Raw genomic sequence first — 19,843 nt, 5'->3', positions numbered from 1 at the left:
ACATGCACACAGATGTGAGAAGTGTGCACAGTGCTCAGATTCACATGTGCGCGCGCACAAGGCATGGGCCGCTGGGGCCTGGGCCGGGCTCCGATGGATCCCTCTCCCCGTTGCCTTCCTCTGTCATCTCCTTCCCCTCCAGCCGCTTTCTGGGGAAATAGAAGTATGTCAACCTGAGAACCATCATGTGCTTGCATTTTCCATAGGGGATTTCTAGAGGCACCGCAGGCTGACACCAGGAAAGATGCTGCCATTGGGCAGGCCCTCAGGAGGGGTTCCACTCCCGTGTCTCAGTCTCTCAAAGCATGTGGGAGGGAAACAAGATGGGAAGCAGAGGGATTGGCTTCACGACGTGGTGTCTGGCCCTCATTCAGTCAGCCTGTGGGTTCATTCACTCATTTGTATGCCCAGACATTAAAGTGAGGGCCAGGGCATGGGAGAGCCAGGCAGAGGAGCCCTCCTGCCCGCCCTGAAGCCCAGGACATCACGGCTTACCACTAGCTCTTCCATCTCTGCCCTGCCAGTCCTGGGGGGTGTGTCTCCAGACTCTGAGCATTAGTTGACCCATCTGTTCAAAGAGACAGGACCCCTCCTTGAGCATGGATATCCTGAGCTGGATAGCACTGCTCCAAGTGCTGTTTTCTGGAAATGGCTTCATGAATTAACCGCTAAAGCTGTGCTAAAGGTGCAGCTAGAGCATGTTCCTCTGGAACAGACCTTCACTGGGTGAAATGAGCACCCTGGGCTATGTGAACTGAACAGAGCCCTCAAAGGCTGGAACCACATGAAGGTTCCTCACTCAGGGTCTAGGGTGAGCGATGCTGTGAACATATCCACTCCCCTCCCTCCTCAGAGCTGTAAGGATGCACTGCACTCCAGGTCCCTTGCAGACAGTGCCCCGTGTAAACTGCTCTTACTGCTGCAGAGAGTGCCCACTGTACTGGCTAGCCATACAGGCCAAGGAACTAATTTCTGGACTCCAAGCTCAGAAGGTAGGAGGTCAGCAGAACCCTGAGGCCAGCCCAGCACATCCTGTCCAGTCTGCAGCCCTTCCACCCACTAAACAGGTAAGATCCTGATTCCCAGGGGAAGTTGCTTCCTGGACAGATGCCGAGGTATTACTATGTTTGTCCTGCTCTCTGACAGACGTGCTTGGGTAAAAGTGACACATGCCCAGTGAAAGTGACAGAACTAGGTAAAGGGCACCACTGGGTAAAGGCGCCAGATGCCTGACTGTAGGTGATAGAGACATCTGGGCGAGTGAGGCCACTGTGTGTAGGGTGCAGGCAAAGCAGACACCAAAACAAGCCAGTGCCTGGACCTCAGCCTTCCAATCTCCTGAAATAAATGTTACTTATATACCCCCCGGAATATAGTCCTTTGCTATTAGCAGTCCTGAACTATTAAGTAGAAGGACCTTTGAGGGGACATCCCAGAAACAGAATGTGGCAGGGAAGGTCCTGGTACTTACCCACAAGGCCCTGTGGCAGGGTCCATCCCCTGAGCGAGGGGCAGTCAGTGCCGGTCCCAGGTCTCAGGTGAGCTGGTGAGCTGTGGTAGTCCAGGGCACCTATTCCCTTGGCTCCAACTGGGCCGCTTCTTGTGACTGCTGACTTTCTCCTTCCAGCAATGACCCACCCAAGGCCTTGCCCTGGTGGTCCAAAGCAGCCCCTGAGTTCAGGCTGTTCTAGGACCCCCTCCGTGGATCCCAGCCTCAATGGCCCCTTCTCCAACTGTGCCTGGACCCCGTGCCCACAACTGAAGTCTGTGGCAACAGCCCAGACCACCAGCCAGGCCCCTCTCCCATCAGCTTGCCCCTGGCTTGTGGCAGCCATACAATGATCCCACTCCTAGGCTGGGGCTGGGGGAGGTGGAACAATGGGGCATCCATGTCTAGGCACAGCACCTATCCCCATGAGGGCCCCCTGCCAACTACTTGCTCATCAGTAACCATGACCTGTAATGAATTAAGTCCATCAAGGTGTGAAAGATGCCAAGGGCCACAGTCTTGCTGGCCCCCTGGGATAGGCCCTTAACCTTCTGTCCCCTGTCCCTACCTCCATAGCTCAACAACTGGAACTGCTCATGATCCATACCCCCCACCTTTGCACATGCTAATTCCCTCATTTGGAAGACTACTAACCACTCCCCCCCATCTACTCAACCTTCAGATCTTTGGTAAAATGCCACCTCAACTGGGAAAGTCCCCCACCAAACTCTAGTAAGAAGAATAGATCCTCAGCTACCACAGTACTTCAGCTACCACAGTGCCAGGGTGACGGTCCCATCTCCAGTCTGCCTGGGTGGGGAAGAGCTCCCCGGTGTTGGGAGGGGAGTGAGGGGGGATTTGAGCAGAGTGGGAGGGAGGGAAGTGATGGGGGCATTCAGGAGAAGTGTGTCTGTGAAGGAGGTGTGTGTGTGAAGAGCAGAGATCCTGTGATGGAGGCAGTTAGGGCTCTAGATGCTCTCAGGGATGTGGTTTCAGGCCCAGTGAAGTAACAGGCCGCTGCTTGTGGAGCCGGAAATGCAACTGCAATTTGCACAAGGCAGGGTTCCCCTCTGGGAGAAGGCACAAGGTCTGGGTCGGGGTGCTGACACTGCTGGAATCTGGGGTTGTTATTTTCAACCCGCCAGGTCAGTGCTCTGAGAGCTATCTCAGAGTGCCCACCCCACACCCAGAACCTCTGCACAAACCCCAGGCCTGACCAACTTGCAGGTCAGGTCCTTGCTGGCTGGGCCCTGGGGCCCCAATCTTGTAGACTGTGTGGGGATTTCGGAGCGTAGAGCTGGTGCCCTTCCCTCAGCGCTGGCTTGGTGGCAGCTGGCACCTCAATTCTTATCCCACTTGGAGGCAGGGCTGGAGCCCCATATCCCCTCAGAGGGCATTGAGGCCTAGGGCAGGGTCTGGGGGGCACTGCTGCCATGGGGCATCTTCCCTGGGCCACACGCAGATCCAGCAGCTTAGTTAGCTTAGTTTCCCCGGAAATAAATACTTGAGAGAGAGAAGAAAAATGTTAGAACATTCTGTTCGTGAATTCTTAAAAGTAATGTAGTGAGAAAAGAGGAATTAAATTCCATTAAAAGCAGGTGGGAGAAAAGGTGCCTGAGAGAGAGGGAAGTGGGTGGGTGGGTGTGGCAAGTGTGGAAGGAAGGAAACACTCAATCCTGCAGCAGAAGTCCACCCAGCCCAGCCCATCCTGGCCTAACTCTCAGATCAACTGGGCCTGGGCCTTGAAGGGTGGACACGGGATGGAGAGTCAGGGGAGGAGAACCCCAGGGTGACCTGGGATGACTCATCTATCCCTACCCCTATCTGTCATCTATCTATACCTATTTATTTGTCATCTATCTGTCTTCCATCCATCTGTCCATCAATCTATAATCTTTTTGTCCTCCATCCATCATCATCTCTGTATATTATAAAACAAGGAAGTTAAGCACAAAATCCTCCCAGCTCCCTCAGTCACCCCAATTCCTAGCTCTTCGTGACTTCCCCTTTCCCCACACTGACCATCCTACACTCCTTTAAGGCCAGCCCCAGCTCACGTGGCCTCGGGGTTCGTGCACCACAGTTTTGTCCTTCCACAGGGCTCCCTCCTGGTCCTGGGTCCAGGAGCATCAGCCTTGAGGGCTCCCGCACTTGACTTCCCTGTGTGTGTCCCTCTGTGGAGTCTTCCAACTCGGCATGTACATTTCCTTGCTTCTTACTCCTCGAGCCCCTTGCTTACTCTCAGGGTCTCTGCCTTCCCCCGGGATGACAGAGTGGGGTCCCCAGATGGGGCAGCTGCCCAGCAGGGCTTGGCCCTGACTGACTCTCTGGGCCCTGTTTTTTTTGTCTATCCCTTGGCCACTGTAACACATGTGCAGAGCTTGGAACTTGAGGAGTGGATCTATTGTAGACATTTACTAAGTACCTAGACTAAGTATGCCAGACACAGTGCTGAGCACAGGCTTTGAGTGGTTGCATCAAGTGGAAGGGCCAGAGCAGATTAAATAGATCTACAAGTATGATTAAGGGTCCACCTCCTTCCCCAGCTCAGGCAGACCTCCCTTAGCCTTCAGGGAGATGGTGAGCAGGACCCTCCTTCTCAGGCAACAGCCCTGATCATGGGCCAGATGACGTGGGGGTAGTCAGGGCTCAGATGAGGGCCCCAGGGGGGCACTGTGGGCAGTGACGTGACCAATGACATCAAAGGCAGAGCAAACCCAAATGGCCCGCCGTGACAGTGACAAGAAGCAGGAGTCAGGAGGGCCAGCGGGGAAGACCTCAGGGCACAGCCCTGAACCTAGAGAGCTGCAGCACAAGCCAAGGCCCTGAGACAGGGGTACATCCAGAGTGAGGGTTGGGGGCCGGGTCTGTTGACATGAGCCTGGGTGCTGGTGGGTGGGGAGATCAGGGGCTGTCAGGTACACCTGTGGGGGAGCAGCTGGGGCAGAGGCTGTCAGCGGCTGAATGCACAATGCCCCTAGTGCCTGTAGAGGCCAGCCTGATTTGGTGACCTAGGACCCATCCAGCCATCTGGGGCTTACCCTGTCTGGTCAGGTCTAGGCAAACTTCCTGTCCTGGCCAAAGGAGAAACTCAGCCATCTGCTGGCCATCTCCATGGTCCACACAGGCTGGCATCCCCCTGGTGTGGCTGTCAGGCATCCCACACACCACAGGCCAGAGACAGCTTCAGGCTACCCCAGGGCTATGGTGCTGGGCAGCCTCCACTTGTGCAGAGCCCTGAGTGGGGCTGGACCTGGGGGCATGGGCCCAGATACCACCTTGGATCCACCACGAGGGCCAGGTAGTGGGGCAGGTTCACAGCCAGGAGACTGACCCCTGCTGCTTCCTGGCAATGAGACAGCCAAGGTGCTCATAGTGACCAGCCGCAGAGATTGGCCTCTCTACTGCTTGCTCCCAGGGCCCAGCCACCTGACAGCTGTGCATCTGCCCTCTGACCAGGTTGGCCCCAGGCTCATCGGCTCCTCTGGGAACACGTGTCCACCCACTGCCCACCTGCTGGTCTTGCTTCTTCAGGGATCTCATCACACGTGTGAATCACCTTTAGTAGCCTTCTTTACGGGACATTCAGACACTCAGAAGAGCAGAGAGCTGGGTCTGGGGCCCCAGCTCTGCAGTCCCCAGCACTTCTAATCTTGCTTCATCCATTTCCCTGTACCTTTTTCTGAGTTATTCACTTTAAAGCAAAGCTCAGATTAGATCATCTCACCCATAAGCACTCTTGTTTATCAATCACTCTGTGCTCATCTTTCAGCCCCACAGAAGACTACGGGGTCATCTGAATGTCTGTGGAGCTGCCTCAGGCTCAGAGTGGGGAGGGCAAGAGAAGTGATGGGGGAGGGGCCTTGGGAGCTCCTGGGGGCTTCATTCCCCTCCCCGGGCTCCAGTTGCTTGGAGGTTCTCAGGTATCCCACCTGGAAAGGCCCAGGTGAGGGCTTTGCTGACTTGAGATGAGGGAATGAGGCCAGCAAGGGTCAGAAAGGAGATGACAAGGGGGCTGAGAGTGAGGGCTCAGGCCCTAGTGGTCACAGGGTGGACTGAGGGAGCTGGGGGTCCCAGCCATGTGAGAGGCGGCTCTGTGAGCCCCCAGAGACAGCACCTGGCCCTCACTGGTGTCTCTGCAGGGTCGAGGCTGGCTTGGCATCAGCCCCACTCTCCTTGATCCAGTACCGTGGGTATAGAAGGGAGCTAGTTGGGCATGTAAACTGCAGGAAATGTGGGAGTGCTGGAACTTTCCACGAGGGTCTGGTCAGGGGTCATCGAGCTGACTGCCCCGAGGACATGTATGTGGGGGTGATGTCTGGAGATGCCAACAAAGGCTTGGAGGGAGGGACAGAGGAGGGCTGTATAGGCTGGGGGCTCTGAGGGGCACAGTCCAGCACCCGGGCCTGGGTGGCAGGGAGGGTGGTTCTGGGAGCCACACGAGGAGAAGAATCAGCTTTATTGGTTACTTATACATAGAAAAGTGGGGGCTCAGATCCCCAAGGAGGGGCTACAGCCCTGCCCAATCACTGCTGGTGGAAGGTGTGAGGTCTGAGTCAGTGGCCACGGTGGGGGACCCACAGGGTCACTGATGGTCTATAGTCCTGGGTCAGGAAGTGCAGAGGTCATAGGTCACCCAGGGTGGGCAGCACACAAAGCCAGGACGCTGCTGCACTGGCAGAGGGCAGGCATCGCCTCGTCTCTCTGGAAATGTCCCAAGATGGGGGCCAGCTCCTTGACCCCCAAGCCTGCTGCATGTCCACGGCAGCGATGACCCTTGCTGAAGGCTCACCAGTTCTATCTTCTGGGCCTGGCTACTCCATGCTCCAGGAGGAGGAGCAGCTGAGGACGGGGCAGGCCCTGTGTGGCCAGAGTGGCCTGAGCACGTGTGGCTTATTTGGATGCAGTCCAGCGGGGCCAGCCTGGGCTCCGGTGGTTTAGAGGAATCCCGTGGACAGGAGGATGGGCCTCAAGGGCAAGGCACCTCCTGCGTCTAGGCAGCTGTGGCCAGGCATGATCCAGGGGCACCTGCAGAGAAGGGAGAGGGGAGGCATGGAGTCACCAAGGCCGGAGGAGCCTCCAGCTCTGTTCTGGTGACCCTGCCTCAGCGTGGTGTCTGCTAACCAGCCCATAAATGTCGGGGCCACTCTGACTCCAGAGTCAGCCCAATTCTGACCTGGGAGAACTACAGTGTCCCCCCCGTGGGACACTGTCAGGGTTTAAAACCCTGGCCCAGCACGCTCGGACAGGGCACCCCTGAGAGCAGGGGCTGGTGGGTGGACATGTGCCGTGGGGACCTTGAGGTCTCCTCACTAGGCTGATGCTTGGGGAGACTCAAGACTGTCTTGGGGGCACACAGCAGGTGATTAATAAGTGGCCCAGTTGTCATGCGATGAGTGAGGCAGCAGGCTGGCATCCAGAGGATTCCACAGGGGACAGATTGAACAGCAATCTGGGGCCAGCAGCTGGGCAGAGAATCCATGCCAGGTGGGGCCAATAGTGATGGCAGGGGCAAGTGGAAGCCAGATACTCACAACAGGGCCACACAAAGGCCCTGCTCCCAGCATCTTGCTTCATCCGCTTGGTCAATCTGGAAGGTTTCCTCCTACGTCCCTGACACACAGGTGTTTGCTGTCTGTCTATGGCACCCGCCTCACCTCTGTGGCAGGCCTGAGGACTGCTGGGTCCGGGGCCCCGTGGACCTGTGTTGTGTGACCCTGGCCAGGACACATGCCAGACCTGCCAGCCTTCTGCATCTGCCCTCGTGACAATCCAGGTTGCCTGCCTCTGAGCCCCCACAACCTCCCTATAGGAGGGGCTTGTTGAGTGTGTTACGAGGCTCACGTGACTTGCTTGTGGCTTCTGCTCCCAAGTGGGGTCACCGTGGGCAGGCACTGGGTCTCTCTGAGCAAGGACAGTGGGCTGAGTGTGGTGTAGGGGGGCACATGCCCAGGGGCACCCACCCTGCAAGGCCTGGGCAAGGACAGATGCAGTCACGGGCGGTCTGCACAAAAGACCCTGAGTTTCCCACGCTGAGTCAGCAGCCCCGTGGGGTCAGCGGGTGGGTTCGTGGAGGAACAGACCCTTGACGGCCCTGCCAGCTCACCTGAGCCCCTACTGCCGGGGTGCCATGTCCATGGTGGGCTTCTGGACACCAAAGGCAGTAATGAAGATGTTGACCACGACGATGATGAAGACCAGACCAGTGGCCAGGTTGTTGAGGAAGTCCAGCTTGGCATGCTTGGCAGGGTTGTTGAGGTCATACCTAACTGTGAGAGGGAGCAGGCACTGCTCAGGGCTGGGAGATATCATGGGGCCCTCTTCTGCCCCCCCAGAGAGAGATATGCCTGCTTTAAAACACTGCCAAAAATGGGGCCTGGCCCAGGCAGTCTGCTATCTCTGGCTTGACTGCTGCAGCCCCGCTTGCTCTGTGAGGAGAAACTCAGAGGGGCCTGGCGCCTCATCACAAAGTGGAAGGTGGGAGGCCCGAGGCCCAGGCTTGCATTCTAAGGCACAAGGTACTGCACACACACAGGCAAGCACCATTCTGAGCACTGGCACGTGATAAGCCATTCCCACACGTACCCAAGGCTGTCCTTACGCCCACTTTCTAGGCAAGGAAACAGGCCCACAAGGTCACGTAGCCTGCCTGAGGTCATGCAGCCAGGTGGAGGGGAGCCCAAACACGTGCTGCTTCTATACCTGACCCTCACCTGGGGGGCAGGACCATCACCTGGTCCCTATAGCCCACCTAAGGACTAGTGGGTACATAGTAGGCACCCAATACACGTCAACTCTTTGTATGGTTATGATGTTTTCCTGTGTCCTCAGCTTGGGTGAGTGGAAGGATAGAGACATGAGGGGCCCTCTGGGGGCCACAGTGGGAGCTGTTAATCCATTTTGGACCATCTGGCCTAGCGAGGTGGGCTGGGGCTCCTGTGCAGCTCGTGAGGGCTTGCAAAATGTGTGACCCATCCCAGAGTGTGTGCAGGCAGAATCAGCTGGCTGTAGGGTAGGGGAACCCCAGGGCCCTCCCGCTGCTGCAGCCCCCTGCCCAGGCACGCACCAAGGAAGATGAGCAGCACGCCCACAGCAATCTGCAGCGCGAGGGAGATGGAGATGAGGACCACCAGGGGGATGAAGAAGGCGAAGCCAGGGCCCTGCTCAATGACAGCCTTCAGCTGGGAGGCGTTGGCCATCAGCAGTGCGATGTCCAGCATGCTCTCAGCTGCGCTCTTCTTGTTGGCATAATGGTTCATGTTGATGGGCTGGTTCCTGCCCCAGCGGCTAGGCTGCAGGGAGTGGGGTGGTCAGGCCAGGCTCTGCAGCAGGGGACTGTGGGCCCGGGCCCACCCTGGTGTCCCCTACTTTGAGCCTGGTCTCCTTCCTAGGTACTGGCAAGAAGGTGGGAGTAGATTGGGTCAGCAGATGAGGCTTGAAAGGGATGTGCTGATTAACAGAACAATAGGCCCAGAGAAGAGACTGTACAGCCCTGCAAGACCCACCCTAGGAATCAAGTCCTGGAAGAGAAAGGAAACAAAACACAACCTCAGCACACACTCTGGTTTTAGACGGGAAAATGCTGCCAACCATCTGCCTGCCATGGGTGGGGCCGTCTGGCAGCCTCCCCTGCGTGCCCCTGCCCGCCCTTCCCTTCAGGAGGTGACTGGTGCCAGGGAGGTGACGTGACAGCAGCTGGATCCCAGATTTCCACACACTTGCCCACATGTGAAATAAGACTTCCTGGGATGGCTGATCCACCCAGGCCATCTCCCAGCTGTGCGGGCGCACAGCAGGTGCTCAAGAGATGCCTCAGTATTCTAATCTACAGCTAAACTTAGCCTCTTCCTTACTTTTTTATTAAAAACAATCTTAAACCACTTTACTGAGTGAGATGTGACTGACACACAAAAAGCTGTACATAATAGACATGAAAACCTGAGGAGTGTGGAGCTAAGTGTGCACCGTTACACCATCACCACACCCAGGCCACCACACATCTACGCCTCCAGAGTCTCCTCCTGATCCGTCATTACGTGATAATGACGTGATAAGCACGAGGTCACCCTTAGAGTGCCCTACTGGTCATGACGCTCTAGAGCTTACCCTGCCTTCCTGTTTGTGTTGATAAACTGCGAACACAAGTTCGGCTACTTCCTCCCTCACTTCTGCCTGAGAACATCCCCAGTCCTCAAGGCCAGTCCCTGTCACTCCCGAGCACCCTCTGTGCCTCAAGGCCCCACCCAGAGCCGACTGTCTCTGCAGGCTAGGTTCTCTGCAGGGGCAGGAGCAGGGAGGGGAGTTAGGCAGAAGGCTGGCCTCAGAAACTGGAGTCCAGGCCACCTCTCCCGAGAGAGACTGGAGTTTGCCTCTCGGGATGGCTGTTTCACTTGAAGGCAACTCAAAGCCGCCTGGCATCCTCTTGGTAGCCAGCCCATCCGCCCTCTTCAAGCTGCCCCTGGCCAGGCCCCTCCCCAACCTCCCAGAACTAACCTGTACCCCTCAGCCCTGGCCACTTGTCCACAGGCCTTCCTGAGCCTAGGCCTCCTGGGGCCATTTGGGAGATCTTATTTCTAGACTCATGAAAGATGCAGGGATGGGAGGTGGGGGTTCTGGGGAGGGCAAACTTCTACTTTCTGCAGTTGGAGAAAGCATGGAGATTATAGAACTATACAATGGAAATTACAGAATCACAGAAATACAGAAGTTTTACAGAAGTAAAACTACTTTTACATTATATCTTCTATTTTAAATTGGAGTATAACTGCTTTACAATGTTGTGTTAGCTTCTGCTGTTCAACAAAGTGAACAGCTGTGTGTATACATACATTGCCTCCCTCTTGAACCTTCCTCCCAACCTCCCCACCCACCCCTCTAGGTCATCACTACATTATATCTTTTAAAGTTTAAATCTCATCTAGAATAACAGGCTCAGGAGGGCGAGCATGGGACTCCCGTGTCCTGTGTTCCCTCACTGTCCGTTGTTCTTAAGCAGCAAATCCTCTTGGTTTAAAATTCTAGACCAAGAGCTCGCTGGGAAAGCCTTTGTCCAACCCAGTGCCCTGGCCCTGCTCTCAGGGAAATTCCATGTGCAGCCTCTTTCTTTCTTTAAGTGGGGTCTCTCCTTTGACTCTCCATGCCAGGCCTACAACTGCACTCACAGCTGGGTGGGCCACCCCCCTTGCCCAAGAATACCCAGGGCACACCACTCCTCCCCAGGGTCTGTGCCCTGCCTCAAAAGCACCCACGCTGTCTCCCAGCTCTGCTCTTGCAAAGTGGCCCAGCTGCCCATGCTCCATCATGTATGTGCTCCACTGGGTGCAGGCATCCTGGAGGCCCTGGCCTGCTGGCCATGTGCCCCTAAGTTTCATAAACCAGAAACACCAAAATGTCTTCCTTGAGGCCACCCCAGTGCTCACCCCAATCCCCAATCCCAGAGAAAAAGCCAGACGCAGGTCTTCCAAGGAGCTTCCACCTTCTGGGGGGCAGGGGAGCTATACACACACAAATGCACACATTCATGAGCACATACACACATACACCCGCATCTATACACACATACACAGAAGCACAATGCATATACGCATGTAAGCATACACTAACATGTATACATGGTACACATGTACATGCACACACGTGGATACATGTACACATACGTGTACATACATACACACAATATACATGTGTGTGTTCATTAGCAAACACACACACAGCTAACTGTGGAGGCTTCTGGGCAGGAGGGAGAATTCCTCTTTTACTTTGAACTCTCTTGAGCTGTATAAATATTTCACGCCTATGCAACCACACACGCATTCAAATACACAATGCCAGCAGCAGCAGCAGTGCCCCCAGCACAGGGAGCCTGTGGCCCCCTGTCCTCCACCTTGGGGGCCCAGGGCAAAACCCGTCACCCTTCAGTTGGGTGCTTTCCTCCAGGGAGTCCTTGTCTTCACGGGGAAGTAAACTGAGGGGGTAAATTGAGTCTGTACGGGAAGGAAACTTGTCCAAAGTCAATAGGAAGTGAGGGCTGCACTGGGATTTGAACCCAGGTGCCAGGGCTCAGAAGCTCTGAAAGCTGACACCACAGTCTCCTCCGGCCCTGCAGAGCAGGACTGGGGTCAGGGTCACTTGTGAGGCTGAGTGCTTGGAAGTCCCCAGCCCCCTCTGCAGTTGAGCGCCCTAGGTGTGCAACAGGGCCATGGAGCAAACATCCCAGGAGGTTCTGGGGGATCTGGTCACTGTCTCAGGGCCCCTGGTAGCAAGCAAGGGCCTCAGCCCATATGTCCCTTCTGACCAGGATATTTCCTGCCCACAGAGCCATCTGCTTCCTATTCAACCCATGCAGTGATAAGGAGCACTGGCCAGAGGCTGCAGGCCACATGGCTGGTGGGGAGGGGGCTCTGGTCAAGCCCTAGCTGACTACAGGCTTGCAGTGTAGCCTCGACAACATGTTCCCTTCACCGGGCTTCAGTTTTCCCATCTGTACACCCCAGGCCACAGTCTGGGAAGTTCTACCACCCACCAAGTACACTAACAGTGAGAAAGAGCACTGTTCTCCCATTCTACAGAGTGGAAGATTAAGGGTCAAGGGGGCTTACTCAGGGCCACCGTGAGGGAGAGGCAGATCAGAATTTGAACCCAGCTTGTCCACCTTGAAGCTAAGGGCCACCCAGGACATGGCACAGCCTCATGTCCACACTGGGGAGGAGGCCAGGAAGCTTTATGTGTAGGGCCTTGGGTTGGGGGTGGATTTCAGGGTTGATTCATTTCCCTCGTGCCTGACCTTGGTACCCCAGGCCTTCTGGGGAGGGGCTTTGAGCTGTGGGGAGAGCTCTGGGCCCGAGAGGTGACCACTGTTCAGGTGAATCCCAGGGAAGGCACTATCCTGAGGAGGTCACCCAAGTTGGGGGGAAGTCAGAGCCCATCTGGCACAGGTGTGGAGCTTCACCTCCCCACCCAGCTGCCAGGAGCCATGCTTGGGACCCTCCCACTGAGACCTCTGCCCATGACTTGGGCAGTGCAGGGATCAAACACCCAGTTTAATGTGTCCCTGGGGCCAAAAGGAATTCACTGAAACCCAGCGGCATCTCAGAAGCTGAGTAAGCTCAGGGCTGCCATTCCTTTTTCTTTTCTCTAAAAGCCAGGAAGAAGCCTGTAGAGAAGGAGCTGGTTTTGGCAGGGATGCCCACAAGGCTGGCTCCTTGAGCCTACTTTCTGTGGACAATGTGCGTCATCCCAGTCATTTGTACACAGGCAGCTCGCAGGGACCCAGGCCACCCGGCCCAGGGTCACACTGCACTGAGCAACCTCAGCTTGGACAGGGAGGCAAATTGGAACAGAAGCAAGATTCAAAACAGGTCTGAGGTACTCAGAGTACCCAGTTTCAACACAGCGCATCCTCCAGTTCACCCTGGGCTTGGAGAGGCTGCCCATGGCCTCCAATTGGGCCCACGAGGTCTGGCTCATCCTCAGCCTCTTGCCGGTAAACCCTCTGCTTCCTTGGGAGATGAGGGCAGGCCAGGGCCATGGCCGACTGAATCTCTGCAGGACCTCAAGGTTTGGGTTATGGACTTCCTCCAATCCTGCCTGCCCACAATTCTGCCACTGACTCCAAATCCCAGGTACAAGCATGGAACAAGATGCCTACGTGGGAATTCCCACCCCCTTTCCAGAGCCAGTTTCACATCTAAAGAATGAACGACCAAGGCCCTCATAGACCCAAAATTTATGAGGCTCATCAGCTGCTCTGGGAAGAGGTGGGATGTGGATGTGAGCCTTCCCTTTATCATCTCCACATCCTGCCACACCACAGACCAGCAGAGTGACTGGTCTGTGCTCAGTTTCCTCAGCTATAAAATGGGCAGGCGGGCATATGATGGGGAGTGAATGAAGCGCTCAGAAGCCTAGTGGCTGGTTAGAGCGCAGCTGGGGCAGGGCAGGACTGATTGATCCTCTTCCTCGCCACCCAGCCTCATGGCTTTGAAAGGCTGCCTCCCAAATGAACTGTAACAACTTATAATTAAGTCTATTGTGAAAGTCCCTAACAAGGAAGAGCGAGGACTAGCCCCGGAAACTGCATGAGCTGAGTGAAGCCCAGCTCCAGATGCTGGCCATTGCAGCCACTCCTGCATAGGGCCCCTCCCCTTGGGCTCAGTGGGCAACAGTGGATGTGGGGGTTCTGGAGTCCTCACTTCTGGGCTGGGACCTGAGAACTGACCAGGTAGGATCTGCTGAGGCCGAGTAGGATCTGTCTGATCCATCGGTGTGGGGCATAAGCTGCTACTGTGCCCACTGCCTGGGCTCAGCGTGAAGGCACCCACCCCAGGTCACACTAGCTCACTTTTGCACTGTGCCCACACCATCTGTGCCCAGCCAGCCTTGGAAGGTCTCTTGCTCCATGTCTGAGTTCCTGGCGGGAAGTTTCCCAGGGTAGGGGTGGGAGGTCCTCGCAGCAGCTGAGCGGGGTTGGGCAGTCCTGCTTCCTGTGGGCTCACCACTAACCAGAAGTAACTGCGCGGCCACGTCAGAGTTGCCTTTTGGAACATGGCCAAGACCCCGCTAGCCTCAGGATCTGCCAGGAGAGCAGAAATGAGAAAAAGAGCAAACGTGGAACTTCCCTGGTGATCCCGTGATTAAGACTCCACAATTCCAAGGCAGGGGGCACAGGCTCAATCCCTGATCGGGGAACTGAAATTCCACATGCCAGCTCAGCAAGGCCAAAAAAAGAGTTTAAGAGAAAAAGAGCAAACCTCTCCCAGCAGCGGAGGCTATGCAAGCAACCCTCCCTCCCAGGACTTGGTTTCCAAGCCCAAATGTTGCCCTGCGAGCCTCACTGCACCCTGTCCTGCCAGAGCCCTGCTGTGTCCTCGGCTGGCTATAGCCCCAGAGTCTGCAGTGTCCAAGGCAGCTGCCCCCTCAGATAAACCCTGGGCATGGCCACATTTATTTTCACAATATAACTAACGCTTCTTATTTCTTTCTGCTGCCATCCAAAAGTGAGTTAATTGACTAAAGACACCAACTCACTCCAGCAGGGGCCCTAAGCTGACTGGCCTTGCATGGAGGCCACAGGGGTAGGCAGCACGTGGAGGGGGACATCTGTGGAGTGGACATCTGTGGAGTTCCCTCACTGCTCTGGCCTGACAGATCATCTGCCCTTGGATTATACATACAACTCTCCTCTGAGCCCAGTCACCCTGGGAGGTGAGTGATTCTTCCCCACTCTACAGAAGAGGAAATTGAGGTTCACAGAGAGAGTCCGTACTTGCTCAAGGCCATGCAGCAGGGCATCTTGAGACCGATGGGGCTCTGGGCTTGGGCTCCCAGTCAGTCCTCCTGCAGCTAGGGGCACATTGAGGACATCGAGGTGACTCAGCCCACACATCCTGCTGTCTGGGGGCTCTTGCTCAAGTGGGGACATATATGAAGATCCTGGGATTTTCCCCTCCTCCCAGCAAGCCTTTCTACCCCTCCTCAAGCAGGACCTTGGGACTCAGATTCAGGCAGGGGCCACTGGGAGGGAAGGCTGTGGAAGAGCCAGGTGAGGTGCAGGGGGAGGGCCGTGCCTATGGTGGGGTAAGGGGAGAGCGGATTGTGCCTGGGAGAAGGTGCTGCCCTTCCTAAACCCTGCCGGGATGTCATCTTTGAAAGAGGATCTAGTTTGGCAGGCAGGAATGTTAATACTATGCGTCCAGTTCACCCCAGCACTTCACACACATTAGCCCATTTAGTCCTCACCACAAGCCTCTGAGGGCTTCCCTGGTGGCTCAGACAGTAAAGGATCTGCCTGCAGTGCAAGAGATGTGGGTTCACTCCTTGAGTTGGGAAGATCCCCTGGAGAAGGGAATGGTCACCCACTCCAGTATTCTTGCCTGGAGAATCCCATGGACAGAGGAGCCTGGCGGGCTACAGTCCAAGGGTTCGCAAAGAGTCAGACACAACTGAGTGACTAACACTTTTACTTTCTTTCATAACCCTCTGTTGGAGGTGCTGCTCTCACCCCATTTCACAAATAAGACACTGAGACACAGAGTGATGTGCCTAAGAGCACAGTGAGGCAGGTCCTGAGGGTGGGAAGCAGAAGGCAGAGGCTGGAGAGAGAGCAGTGTTGGGTGGGACTGGACCCCAGGCTGGATGAGCAGAGCAGCCGTCAGTCCTGACGTTCTCTCCCAGAGCCTCCCTGCCTGTGACTGGAGCCCCCTGGAATAATGTGTCCACTCTCACATGAGCGTCCAGAGCCTCCATGGCCCCTCTGCAGCTGGCAAGGTCTGACCTCCTATACTCAGCCCCGATGTACTTGGTGGTCCAGCCCCTGGGCCCTTCTGTCACTGTTCTTCCTCCTGGGATGCCCTTCCACACATACTCACACCCCAGGGCTCAGTGCCAAGGTCCCCACTGGTCAGGAAGTCTTCCCACCCGCCTGTGTGTTCAGCACTCTGGCCATGGCTTCTCCGTTAGGACTGGTCTCGGCTCTCAGATAGAGTGGAACAGGGCTGTAGCACCCACAACTGGTCTCAAAGCCAATGACCGTGACCCCTGAGCACAGGGATCCCTGCCTGCTGAGGGACTGCTCCCCAGGCCAGGGCCTTGCTTGCCCCACATGTTTGCCCTCCACCCCCTAAATATGGCCTCTTACTACAGCATCACCTAGGACTGGTCACCCACATCTGAGCAGGGTCAGTCTCGGCCTTAGTCTGGTGTACATGGCTGAGAGGCCACTGTCCCTGCCCCCATCCCCAGGGGTCAGAAACTAAAAGAAAGTCCAATGTCAACAAGTTACCAAAGGGTGGTGCTCAGGTCTGCGCCACAAACAGAGGCCCTCGGGAAGTGCGTCCTGGGCAAGGCCGGTTACAAACCGCTACTGTGGCCCTGCTCCAACAGTGGGACAGGACCCCAGGGTGCCAGGGTACTGGATCTAAATGGGACCACTGCCAGGGCCTGCCCCCATGCTCACAGCGCTCCAAGGCCAGCAGGGCCGGCTGAAGCGCAAGAACCCGCGGGTGGAGAGAGGGGAGGAGGCCACAGCGGCCCCAGGTTCCCCATCAGGGCAGCACAAGACTGTGCGGTCGCTGTGGACACCGTAAGTGACGTAACTGTCTGCCCGCTGCTGGCCTGGAGCCCAGAGGCCGGGATCCGTTCGGTGCCTAGTCCCAGCGCGCAGCGAACCGGAGCAGAGGCAGAGCTGGAGCGCTGTGTGAGAGCCAAGAAGGCAGGGGCCGCGGAAAGCGGAGTGAAGGTGGCGCCCAGGCCCCACGGCTGCGCAGCTCCGTGTGGGCGCTACCTGCCCCGGGCCACGTACGGCAGCCTGCCAACAGCCCGCGCCCCAGCCCAACCTTCCAGAGTGGCTTGAGCCCCGGATCATCCCTGGGCTCCGCGCGACCACGCTGGCAAGGGGGCGGGACGCAGGGGGCATGGCGACCACCCCGACCCTCACTGCGGACGCGGCGCGCAGCGGGTCGGCGCCTGTAGGTGCCTGGGAGTCTTGGGAGCAGGGCTCAGAGAGGGCGGGCGTCGGACAAGGTCGCACAGCGGCACGGATGGAGGGGGTGCTTACCGAGGCGCCCGGGGATCCGGGCGAGCTCGGGCGCAGGTCGCCGTTGAGCTCGTACTCTTCGGGGCGCGAGTCCATGGTGAGGCACTGGGTCAGCTTTGCTCCGGGTCTCAGCGTGGCCCGCGCCCCAGCCGCGCACACAGACCCGGCTGCGGGTCCGCCCACGGCCCGCCTTCCTCCCGCCCGGCGCACGCAGCCGCACTCAGACTCCGCCCCCAATCCCCTGGCGGAGGCTGCGGGGCGGGGCTTAGGCCACCCGGGGCCTGCCCCGCGTGGACCTCTATGGCAGGGGGAACCAGCGCTGAATTTCATTTCTGTTAGGTCCCCGATCTCTAGTGTTCGTGGTAACGCACGTCGCCTTCTGCGTTCCTGTCGTGGACACTTTTAATCCATAAACCGAGGGCAAGAACCGGCCTTTCCCAGGCCGCTTCGCTAACCGCCATGAAGGCTAGCGGGTACTGCCGCGTGTGTGGTTTTGTGTTTCCCCGGATGACACTCACCCGCGGGGCCCCAGTGCAGCTCTCGCCAACACATCGCTCGCCCCGCACACGAAACCTGCGAGTCGCCTGGGTCTCACACCCTCTGAACTTTGGCCTTCTCTAGGAAAAGGGGACATGAAGGCCTCCCACCCACTCAGGAGGGACCAGACAGCAGGTCACCGCAGCTTGGGCCCTCTTTGTGCCTGCCGCCCTTCATGGAGCAGCCTCTGTGTCTTCAGGCAGGGCCCCTTGTTTGGGGTGGCACCTTGTCTGTGCCAGTGCCAGCCACTAGGGGTGGCAAAAGCATGTTGGTTCCTCCAGCCCTTGACTCTTTCAGCACTTGTTTCCCGGGACGCAGGCCTCTCCCAGAAGCCAGGCGGGTGCAGAGGCCAAACATTATCTCCCCAGCCTGGTAGGCGAAGGTCTGGGTCTCTGTGTTCTGCCCTGACCCTGACCTGGCTCCCAGGACCAACAGCTTTTTACTCCTCCCAGTTGCGCTGCCCACCTCCACCCCCATTCCCGCCCCACCTTCTGCCTTCTCTCATAGTGTCTGGTAAATTCTGTTAGCACAAGGCATTTGACCAAGGCCATGTGGGCGTCACCTTACCCCTCCTGTTAAACCAGAGATCAGAGAGAGTAAGCAGCAGTGCCCAAGGTCGGAGATAGTTACATTGGCCTTATGAGATGGCTGGATGGCATCACTGACTCCATGGACGTGAGTTTGAGTGAACTCCGGGAGTTGGTGATGGACAGGGAGGCCTGGCGTGCTGCGATTCATGGGGTCGCAAAGAGTTGGACACGACTGAGCGACTGAACTGAACTAAACTGAACTGAGAGCTCATTTATTCATCCTGTAACTAGAGTGCCTGCTTTATGCTAGGCCCTGTTCTGGGTGCTGTGGCCTGGAACAGGGTTATGGGGCAGATGGGAGGTGATATGGGATAGCCTTGTGAAGCACGGGTTACCCTCTCACTTGACATGGGAGGAAACTGAGGCATAGCCGGAAGAGACCTAGGAGGGCCATGCTCAGAACTGGGGGGATTGCGTGGATCTGTAAGTAGTGGACTTGTTGCTCTCTTGGCTGGTCTGGCCAGTGAAAAATGAAATAGTTCCTGCTGTGTCAGTAAACAAAGTTGCCACAGTCATCAGTGATTGCAGCCCTCCAAGGTGAGCTAGTGAGCCCTAAGGGAATTCAGGAAGGCAAAGAACACCTGCTATCTAGCAGCCCGCAGACTACAGCCATTTCCTATGGTGAGCCCCGAGGACAGGAAGTTCAAGATGTGAAAACACAGGGTACTGGCCCCAGATAGCTGAGGTGCATGTGAAAGGAATGATTTCAGTGAGCGCAGACTCTTGCATCTTCCTGTAAATAGAAAAATGCTGATTTCCTTAACTTGGGATGTCTCATTTTCTTTAAATAACAATAATCTTTTGATGATCAGACTACCTGCCCTTTGTTGCAAAATGGCTCCTCCACTCGCCTCCTTGGACCACTTTTTTCAGGGTTTCTTGAGATGCTGTCACCTGGGCTAGAAGTGCTGAAAGTTTCCACGGGATAAATATAAGTCTCAACTTTTAGGCTGTGAGTATTTTTTCAGCCAACACCAGGCAGCAGGTGGGCATCCATGAGCACTGTAACCTCGCGCCTGCCTCACCTGTGATTGCCCTCCACACCAAGACCTCCTTGTTTCCCCCTGCCTAATGCCTTACCCTTACGGCTAGAAGTAACTTTTTTTTAAAAAAAAAACAATCTTATCTTTTTAAAAATTGATTGATTGATTGATTTTTTTTTGGCTGTGCTGGGTCTTAGTTGCTTCTTGCGGGGTCTCTCTAGTTGAGCCGAGTGAGGACTACTCTAGTTGTGGTGCACAGGTTTCTCATTGCAATCACTTTCACTTTTCACTTTCATGCATTGGAGAAGGAAATGGCAACCCACTCCAGTGTTCTTGCCTGGAGAATCCCAGGGACAGGGGAGCCTGATAGGTTGCCGTCTATGGGGTCGCACAGAGTCGGACACGACTGAAGTGACTTAGCAGCAGCAGCAGCTTTGTTACTGAGTCCAAGCTCACTCTGCCCACTGCATGTTTGGCCAATGAGTCCAAGAGACAAGGTGTTGATGAGGCAAGGAATATGACTTTATTCTTATTCAGAAAGCTGGCAGACAGAGAAGATGGCAGACTAACGCCTCAAAATAACCATCTTGTTAGGGTCTGGCTGCCAGGTTCTGTTATGAACCAGAGATGGGGGGGAGGTGAGGAAACAAAGTAAAAAGGCCACTTAATCTTGCAAGTATCTCCTAGACGACAAGCCTCAGGCAGAGTGATG

General features: G+C 56.3%; 1 protein-coding gene across 1 annotated transcript; it reads right to left on the bottom strand.

The window, feature by feature from the left end:
- Nucleotides 1-5,931: 5,931 nt before the first annotated feature.
- NINJ1 (ninjurin 1) lies at nucleotides 5,932-17,221 on the bottom strand. Its single transcript, XM_005901841.3, has 4 exons — nucleotides 17,043-17,221; nucleotides 8,556-8,781; nucleotides 7,596-7,758; nucleotides 5,932-6,517 (listed from the first exon to the last, which is right to left on the bottom strand). The coding sequence occupies exons 1-3, from the start codon at nucleotides 17,115-17,117 to the stop codon at nucleotides 7,604-7,606; spliced, it is 456 nt and encodes a 151-aa protein (XP_005901903.1). The 5' UTR covers nucleotides 17,118-17,221; the 3' UTR covers nucleotides 5,932-6,517; nucleotides 7,596-7,603.
- Nucleotides 17,222-19,843: the final 2,622 nt, after the last annotated feature.

This window comes from Bos mutus, chromosome 8, assembly GCF_027580195.1.
Source record: "Bos mutus isolate GX-2022 chromosome 8, NWIPB_WYAK_1.1, whole genome shotgun sequence".
NCBI classification, from domain to species: domain Eukaryota; kingdom Metazoa; phylum Chordata; class Mammalia; order Artiodactyla; family Bovidae; genus Bos; species Bos mutus.
This window is presented reverse-complemented; position numbering and strand designations above follow the sequence as displayed.